The sequence below is a fragment of the Anser anser genome (genome assembly GCF_964211835.1).
Source record: "Anser anser genome assembly, chromosome: 15".
Lineage (NCBI taxonomy): Eukaryota > Metazoa > Chordata > Aves > Anseriformes > Anatidae > Anser > Anser anser.
Window position 1 is genome coordinate 7520517 of NC_139736.1, and position 9494 is coordinate 7530010.

Below are 9494 nucleotides of genomic sequence, written 5' to 3' on the forward strand. Positions count from 1 at the left end.
GAAAATTTGAGCATTGCTTTCTAGAATTTTATGTTGCAAATAACCCAGGTGTCACTGTCACCTCAGTATTGTGATAACGTTGTTTTTGTGACTCTAGATTGGAAATGATTCTTATACTCATTATGAAAATGCATCAAAGGTGCCCCCTGCTCCTACAGGTAGGGCATACATTAGTCCACTGGTTGATATGTTTAACAATCCTGCAACGGTTCCAAAGACATCTTCCGAAAGACTAAATTCAGCAGGTGAGTGTCATTTTGTTGCAAACTGTAAGTGCAAATGGCACGTTACAGTATTAAAAATTATCTTTGGATTTCTTGACTACTATCATGATGTGAATTCCAGGACATATGGAGGAGTAGAAAATGGTCTTTATGAAACATTTATATATGAGTTACCTAACAGGCAAAATATACGTCATAAGAAGGGAGGAACTGTTAGCAGTAAAACACGGGTCAAGATAGGTAGATTCTATTTTAATCGCTTTGCATGCATACCTGGTTCACACAGTTTAACTGCTCTTCAGACTCCCAATCTTACTGGAAGAATACATTCTGCAATTTTGAACAAGATATATCTGTGTGATTATTTCAGTGCACACAAACAAATGTGAACTAATATAGCAGCCTTGTTTTGGTTTCCTTTAAGGATATGTAACAGTTAGGGAAGAATGCACATGGGACAAAATGAGCAGTCTTGTATTTCTTTCCTGAAATGCAAAATCCTCTGAAGATTTTTTTTGCTAGTTTCTAAAATACTAATCCTTGGCTTACTCTGCTATAGGGAAAGAACCAAGCCTACATCACAACAAAAGAAATGTAGAACTCTTCAGTGTAATAGTAGCATTTCCAGCATTTCTTCCTTAAAAAATTCCTCTACAATACATTGTGCTATTCGAATAATACACATTTTTAAGACATCCTTTAAATCTTCTGGTAAACATCTGATGTCTGAAAAGTGCTAAGTGTCTGCATTTCTCATTGATTTGGTTGAAGCTGAGTGCTAGGCTCATTTGCAAATGAAATCTTGGACTTTATACACAGCTTTTTCTTTTTTTTTTTACTTTTTTTTTAAAAAAAAGTGGAAAATTTTCAAAGGTCTTTTGTGGCTGTGTATGGTTAGCATTTTCATGGCAAAAGAAGAAAGCAGTAGCAAGTTAAAATTTACATAACTTCTTATATCTGTTGGTTCAACCTTATTGTGATATGTGCATTTGTATACACATACACACACTATTAAGAGCTTTGTGGGGATAAGAAACGGTGGATAACTGAGAGTCTAAGCAGAAAGTAAAGCAGTACAAAGTCTCAGAACTTCATCTGCACTTGAGTTTTCCTTTACCTACTTTTCCTGTCATATAGCTAATTTTATTTTATTAGTGTGGTTAATTTTGCTTTTTTTTTCTTGTTTTTCTTTTTTTTGACAGAGAATTCAGAAGATGCCAGTTTATCACGTTCAACTTCTGTTGCCACAGGGTTGAATATAATGAAGAGGCAAAAAGTGAAGACAATCTTCCCACATACTGCTGGAAGTAACAAGACATTACTTAGCTTTGCACAGGGGGATATCATCGTACTTCTTGTAGCTGAAGAAAAGGATGGCTGGCTTTATGGGGAACATGAGTCAACTAAAGCGTAAGATAGTCAATACTTTACCCAATCTAAACATGAAAGAAAAATGTCTCTCATCAGGTTTCATTAGCAGATAATAGTAAATGGTTTTCCACCCTTTTTGCTGGCTGTCATTGACTGGGGACTTGAAGTCCTCCTGTCAGGTGAATCACTGCACTTATTTTAGAGAGATCTTGTACACTAATTTGGTATCATCAGAACCCAGGCCTTTAAATGTTAAGTCTTCTGGAGTCTACTGTTTTGTCCAGTGTTGTCTTTTGAAAGATCATTCCAATCATATATAATACAAAATTGAAATCCTTTCCCATTACAGAAAAGGATGGTTTCCATCATCGTATACTAGACCACTGGAAGAACCAGCAGAAGAAAAAGCATTCGCCCCAGTGCCAAGGTAACACTTTGAGTAGGACTTGCAAAAATGCCCAAATCTTTACACTTCCGTAACATCCATTAATCTCGTTACATTTCTGCTTACACTTGATGTTGTTCAGTGGCATATATAGTAAGTACTTTCTAACAATCTGTAGCATGATCCCTTGATTACATTATCATGTTTTAATGGTTATACAGAGACCCCAAGAACTAGCATCACCCCAACTTTAATTTGGAGTCCCACTGACCAGTGAGATCACATGCTTTAATTAACTTTCAGCTCACCTACTTCTGTTCTTTCCTGGGACTAAAGACATGTGAGAGGAACTGAAAATGTTATTTGTTGGGTTCTGTCTTACAGCCCTGCACCAATTAGAAGTATTAGTTCTGTGAATCTTGCAGAAAAAGCTGGTGTTGTCCTCCCACCACCAGACTATCTGGGGTCTTCGCAAACAGGTTCATCGTCAGATAAGAGAATGGAGTCTTCCAAAGGTACTACTGTTAAAACACCAACCGACAGACCAGAAAACGTGGGTCAGGTAAGTAATCAGTACCACAAATGCAAGTGTTCTGCCCTGCTTCCTTTTCTTGACCTGCTTAACTGAGCTCTTAAATGAGGCCCTGAAATATTCTGGTTTAATTACTTGTACTTAACTTCAGCGGCCATTCAGTGAACCTGTCTTCTGGATTCTTATGCTTTTTTTGGTATCTCAATCCAAAAAAATAATAGTAATAAGAAGGGAGAGAAATTGTTTAGGGATATAATTAAGAGTACTAGCAGCCTTTCTCTGCATAGCAGAAAAAATCTCAGGAATGTAATCTATGAAACTTGAGAGTAAATCCTCATAGAAAGTAACACAAATCCATCATCGTAAGTGACTTTAGAACTCTAGTGGGACAGGGGATTTAGAATAACATAAGCTCTGTTTTAAAGAATATTTTAAACACCACCATGAATGTTAGTGTTACTTCTGTGAATTTTGTTGAGGGATATACATACTAATTAATGCCTATATTCAGCAAAATTACAGATGAGTGGAAGTACATTTTTATGAACAGGTAATGCTATATAAAGTTGGTATTTCTACTGTTATGTCTGCATTCAAACAGTGATTCAAAATGAAGACTAATATAATCAAGCAATTGCTGGTACCATAGCAAATTTCTAAGAAGTTTACTAAAAAAAAAAAAATTTGGTCAGTTAGACCAAAATATTTTGTATACTATTATAACATGTAAGCAGCATTGGGCTGTCCTTCTGCAAGATGTTTTTGCTTTCTAAGTGATCTGTTGAATCATACAGTATAAATTGAAGAGGATTTTGTAAGTTTGTACGTGATGGAGGTAAAATTAAGAAATCTAAAAAGCAAAAACTGAAAGTTTATTGCATCGCATTTTGATTCATAGTGAAAGATTCCATGTAAGTTCAAAGAATGACTATATATATAATGGTACTTATCTCCTGTAAAATGGAAAGACAGCAGGAAACAATGGTCTTCATCCAAGAAGCCTCCTTTCCTTCTGTTTCATTGAAGTCTACTATTAGTAATGTCAAGTATATCTACAGCATTTTTTACTTCAACATATTAGCTATTTTGGGTGGGGGTTGACAAGTGTTTGTTATACTGACAAGCAAAGAGAATGAACTATGTTTAAAATAAGTAAAAATAGAAACACTAATAATAACCAAAATATATAAATAACCTCCAATACATCACAATAGACAAAATTACTGTTAGAATGACATAAGCAGCAGATGTACAGAAATACTGAATTTTATATATATTTGAATCCACACTCAAGTAATTTTATTCATCAGTACTGAACCTTGTTATCCACTATTCATCCCACTAGTGGGATGCCACCCACTAGATCAGGTTGCTCAGGGCCTCGTCTAGCCTGGCCTTTGAACACCTCCAGGGATGGGGCAGCCACAGCCTCTCTGGGCAGCCTGTGCCAGAGCCTCACCACCCTCTGAGTGAAGAATTTCCTCCTATATAGGAGGAAATAGATAGATAGGAAGTATATAATTTGTGCAGTGATGTTACATTTCTAGGACAATGTTTTTCTCCAGGGAATAAAGCTTTTCACGTGCATGAAAGGAATATCAAGAAGTAAGATCTAAATTTTAGTGTTAAGTCACTTTCAAATGGAGTATCTGGGAACTTCTAAAATTATTATGAAGACAGACATCTATAGTTTGATATATTTGTGGTTTTCATTTTTGGATAAAGAAGCAATGAGCCTTAACAATTATGTGATGTCAGATTTATACATTGGTTCATTTATTCTATGACTATCTGTTGAGACCTATGGGATCAACATGTCCTTCAAACGTAATTATGTTCTCAATAGTTAAAAGACGTATCAGCCTGTGAAAGTTGCAAAGCAAGCAGTACAGTGAGTTCTTTGCCCTGTGACAAGTAAAAGGTGACTTACTATAGACCTTTTAAAATTATTGAATCCATTAAATTGCCGTGGTATCGCTGCTCTGTGCTGCTGTCTGGCCTTAGTCAGCTCTCAAAAGCTGTCAACCTTAAGGAAGGTTTTTCTATGGCATTAGTTTAGGGGTTTTATCAATAAAATTAAGGCTTGTGGATTAACTTTTGTATTGAACTGAAAAAACAAAACAAAAAAAAAAAGGAGAGAAATGGCCAACTGTTTAGTTGATAGATGAAGTCAGAGAATTCTGTTTAGAACAGTATTCTCTTTGGAGGCCAGAACAGACTTACACCTTTTTAGGCATAGAAGACAAAGGCATCTTTTGTGAGATTCTGCATTTCCACAGGGAATAAGTGATTATTTTATGCTCTAGAATTCTTCATTACTGTTGTTTAGGTACCCCATAACTTGTAGCAGATACATTTTGCTGTGACCCCATGATACTTACCTGTTATAGAGAAGGAAGAGAACTGTAGAGGAGAGTTCCTGCACTTGCACCAAAGGATTTTGCTCCAAAATTACCATTTATTTTCATTCTTTTGGAAAGCTGTAGAGCTTCCTTGTTATTCCTGCTTCTGGGCAAGTCAACAACTCCCACTCCATCTTAAGGCTTTGGAAATAAGCTCAACATTACAGCAGGCTGGCCCTGTACAGAATTTACATACATGTAAAACAGTATGCTTACAGTGTCTTTTATGCAGAAGCACAAAATGACTCGAGGCATCTTATTTTTGTTTCAGAATACAAAGAATAATAGCTCACGATTTCAAGGAGGAAAGATGAGGAATGGTTCTTACAAGTTAAATTGTTCATGCTGCATTACGTAGAACAGTTCTATGCAGACCAATATCAACAACAAAGGACTTGGTCACTGAGAAAGCTTGGATGAGGGCTAGTGTTTAGTAAACAGTAGCATGTAATTAAGGCATTAGTTCATTCATTGTAATTAATTTTAATGCCTAATTAGACCTAATTCTACTTACGGCTGATGTGATCCAATGAAATTGCACATGTACGTGCACAAGTTAAGCACAGGTTTAAGAACACAGTCAAATTAGGTCCTTAATAAATACCGATTTCTTCACCTGTGTCACAGTGTCATCAATATGGTAGGTAGGAACTACCAGTACAATAGCTGGTTACCTAATTTGAGAAGACAAAAATTTATGAAGATAAAAGGTGGCTTACAGACATTCGCTTAGCAGTGAAATCTTATGTATTGAAAGCAAAATGGTTGTACAGACAGAAAGAGTAGTACAAATCAAGCAGTTACACAAAAGGCAACTGCATACTCCTGCTTCTACACGCATGAATGTTATTCAAATGTTCACCTTGACCTTTAGCTGACACTTATCAGAAGCAAGGCAGTTAGTTTGCCATTTTAAGTACTTAAATCAAGTATGATTATTTCTAAAAGTTAGTGCAGGGGGAAGTAGAAGAAAAAAAAACTGCCCTGTTGTGCAATAGGCTTGCCAACCCTGCTTTGTAGCACTTTTCCATCTTACTGCACCTGAAGCATTGCATCCTGTAATAACGTTGTGGCAGTGCAACACTGCCCTCTTCTGGGTCATCTTAAATTCACAAAAATAAACTCCATCACAAAAGTACCATGCAAACAGTAGCTGTAAAAGCAAGTGCTTTCAGGTTGTACATTTAACCAGGACTGATTATAATGAAACATTAGCAATACCTGTGCAAAACTATTCCTCCTTTTGTATCACTTGCCCACAAACACTGCAAGTTAAATACATGGATGCTATCAGCTCTTTTCTTGCTGTTTTTATTATTATTATTATTCACCATTATTACTCACAAAAGTCACAGGTGATACCAGAACTTGTCCTTTGTAAATCAACAGCAGCTGAAAGTGGTAGTTTGTATTTTATTTAAAACAAACAAACAACAACCAAAAAGCCAACCCTGCCTACTGGTCAGAATCTGCTCTCACTTCAGGCTTTTAATTGGCCATTAAGCTGGCTGCTGCCTTTTTTAACTTGATGGCTTTACAGCTGTATGAAGATAAGCTGTGTTCTCTCTGTAAGATCTGCACCAAGCCTAGCTTTGGCATTGTGTGGTGACAACTAGCTGTTTATTAATTATGCTATAGAAACAATATGGTAAAACTTGTGTTCTGCTCATAGTTCTGTCCTTTTTCTTTTGGTTTTTGACTTTCAGTGATTTGCTACTTTAACCTCTAAAATGCACTCTCAGGTGACAATTGGTGTTAAAGCTGGGAAAACAACAACAAAACAAAGCTAAGGCTGTTACTGGCGGCACAGTTCTCTACACTAAATGTTTTAGCCTGCTTACATGATAGGGCCTCGTCTCCTTAGCAGAATGGGGAGATCATCTGTAGCTTTTTTGTTGTTGTTTTGTTTTTTAAGTCTGTGTAAATATCCTTTTCTTTTGCAGAAACCTGATATGAATGGCATTGTAAAACCACCCTTTCTAAGGTATACTTTTTAAAGCGTTTATCCTAATACAGTTGTGTTAATTTTTATATTGGCTTATAGTATGTTTTAATTATGAGGGGAAATTGAGATGTTTTTTTCCTGAATTTTACTCTATGACCTTTCCTAGGCATTGTTAAAACCACTGTGGTTAAAATCAGTTGTACTTTTCTCAAGAGTGCTGTTAAGTGAAATACAATGCAATGCCTTCTCAGAAGAGTGTTTTTCTCCAGCGGTTTGGCAGGGAGGAGGAGTCAAACAGTCTTTAAGGGTTAAAACTAAAAGTTTTTGAAAACTGGAAGCTATTTAGAGAATGTCCAGATCTAATTGGACACTAACTTAACCAAGTGTTGGATTGCTGCAAAGTGAAGTGTATGGAAGCTTGTTTTAAATACTGAAGTTAAACTAAGAGTTGCATACAGTCCTTTAGTCTAAACCGTAACTTAATCTTCAGATAATGTAGATGACGAAATGGCATGGCTTAAATTTTGTTTTGTATCACAGTGAGTCTTGTAGTAACTTTGTACATTTCTTTTCAGTGGGGAAAATCCATTTGCAACTGTGAAACTCAGACCAACAGTAACAAACGACAGATCAGCACCAATTATTCGATGAATATACAATATATATACACTTCCTCCTTATAAACACCATTTTCAGTAATGTCAATTGCTATCTAAAGTTGTTCTAAAAAAGATTATTTAAATGTAATTACTGTACAATAGAATCATACTGGAATGGATTTGTGATTTTTAAAAACCTATACTTTCTAATGAGGTTATCGCTTTGGGCTACTGTTTGAGCACTTTAGCTTGATTTTACGGTATGCCTTTTTGTAGTAGGACAATTGTGAAAATACTGGAGGTAGTTTGGATACTGTAGAAAATCTGAGTTAACTAGTAGCTCAAATCTGAATCTTTGGCATTTGCTATTTGGAAATTGCAACGGTAAGTTCTAGAATGCAAGTCTGCGTATGCCACTTACTAAATTAGAAAAGGCTAACTTTTTTTTTTCCAAATTCAGCAATGTAACAATTGCCTTATTATTCCAGAATAGAGAATTGCCTGTATAAAATTATACATTATTTTGTTTAAAAAAGACCCCCTAGGTCATAAATAAATATTTATCCTCTAAGCATAGACACATTTGTAATGCTTTGCTTAATGTTCAGATGCAAGTTTTTAAATGTTAGGACTAAGCCTAATGCATTGTCAACACATTCTTCAATGATTTTTTTTTTCTTTAACACATTGTCAAACTTTAGCCTTATAAAAGTTGTTAATAATAAAGAAGTGCCATGATTTTTCTTCATGTATTAATATTAAAAAAGCTGCTTTTGAAGTTACTCCATTCCTGCAGCCTTCCACAAGAGACAGACAATGCCTAGCAATGGCATAAATGCTGGCAGTGTAGTATCTACGTGAAATGACATATAGCTTTTAAAACGCACAACTCTGCTTGGGACTTAAGTTACATTGCTACAGGCTTCAAGTTCCTGAATCAAATGCAGCTAGCTTGTCTGAAGAAAAGATTCTTCCTACTGTACTAATCAGCTTATAAATTAGCCTAGGATCTTATAACCTGTCTCTTCATTCTGCATTAGTGTTCGGTGCGTTGTCAGAACCTGTACTGTTCAGGTGATATTTCCAGCCTGCTATGTGAAGCGTCTCTCTTGACTACCCTCAGCGATTAATCCATACCCTAAAGCCTTCTATTTCATATATAAATATATATGTATATGCCTCCTACAGCATCCTGTGGATATTCATTTTGTTGTGCCTGCTTCTGCTACTACAGTGAATTCAAGTCATATGAAATGCCTTTCAGTTACTTAATATCAAAAAATAATATAGGAGCATGTGATGGCTGCAGAGGTAGAGTCCACTCATTCCACCTCCTCTTCCTCTCACCCTGCCTTTCAGTGTTTAAGGCTGAGGACACTTCATTAGCTACTCATGGACAGTTCCATAGCAATTACATCATTTTGAAACACTGATGTTTCAAGGGTACACCTTAACACCTGCACCAGTTTTCTAAACTATTAGAGAGAGGCACATCAAACTAGACTACAAGCCCTCAACAGTTCAGCACCAGAATTAAATATTTTGACATGCATAAATCTTTAGTCGTGGCCCATAGCAGTGCCATAGCCTCTCTTTTTCGGTAGGAGCTCCCTGCTTCAGTCAGCAGTTACGGGTGTTGTTGAACACTAGTTCCATGATGCTAGGAAACTTCTGCTACAGCAGGAGCAGTTCTGCTACTGCAACCGCTTGGAAGTAACACTTGTCCATAAGCAAAACCTTCACTTGTTAAAACAGCGCTTGTACCGAGCCTTCAGAAGAAAGAGAGGGTCTCTCTATTCAGCCACATCCATTACACAGTGGTAGCACAGACAGTACTTGCACTACTTTCCTCAGAAAGGCTCAGGATGAAGGGATCTGTGTGTTCCAACAAGTACAGCCCTAAAACATGACTATTGTCATCATAATGATCCTGACAAACACTCATCCTTAGTTGTAGCTAGGATTACTAACTTCACTTTCAGACTACGTGTTATCAGACACATTAGTCACATATGTAATAACCCAGCCACAAGTTG

The 9494-nt window shown here is 36.4% G+C and overlaps 1 protein-coding gene across 2 annotated transcripts in view; it reads left to right on the forward strand.

Moving 5' to 3' along the window:
• The window catches only part of BAIAP2L1 (BAR/IMD domain containing adaptor protein 2 like 1), a 39932-nt gene extending 31736 nt beyond the window's left edge, over nt 1-8196 (forward strand). For both annotated transcript variants that reach the window (XM_083800369.1, XM_083800370.1), the window contains exons 9-14: nt 98-245; nt 1427-1634; nt 1945-2022; nt 2365-2542; nt 6858-6898; nt 7435-8196. In XM_083800369.1, the coding sequence (XP_083656495.1) occupies nt 98-245; nt 1427-1634; nt 1945-2022; nt 2365-2542; nt 6858-6898; nt 7435-7510 (729 nt within the window). In that variant the 3' untranslated portion in view covers nt 7511-8196. The remainder of the gene's footprint in view (nt 1-97; nt 246-1426; nt 1635-1944; nt 2023-2364; nt 2543-6857; nt 6899-7434) is intronic.
• Nucleotides 8197-9494: the final 1298 nt, after the last annotated feature.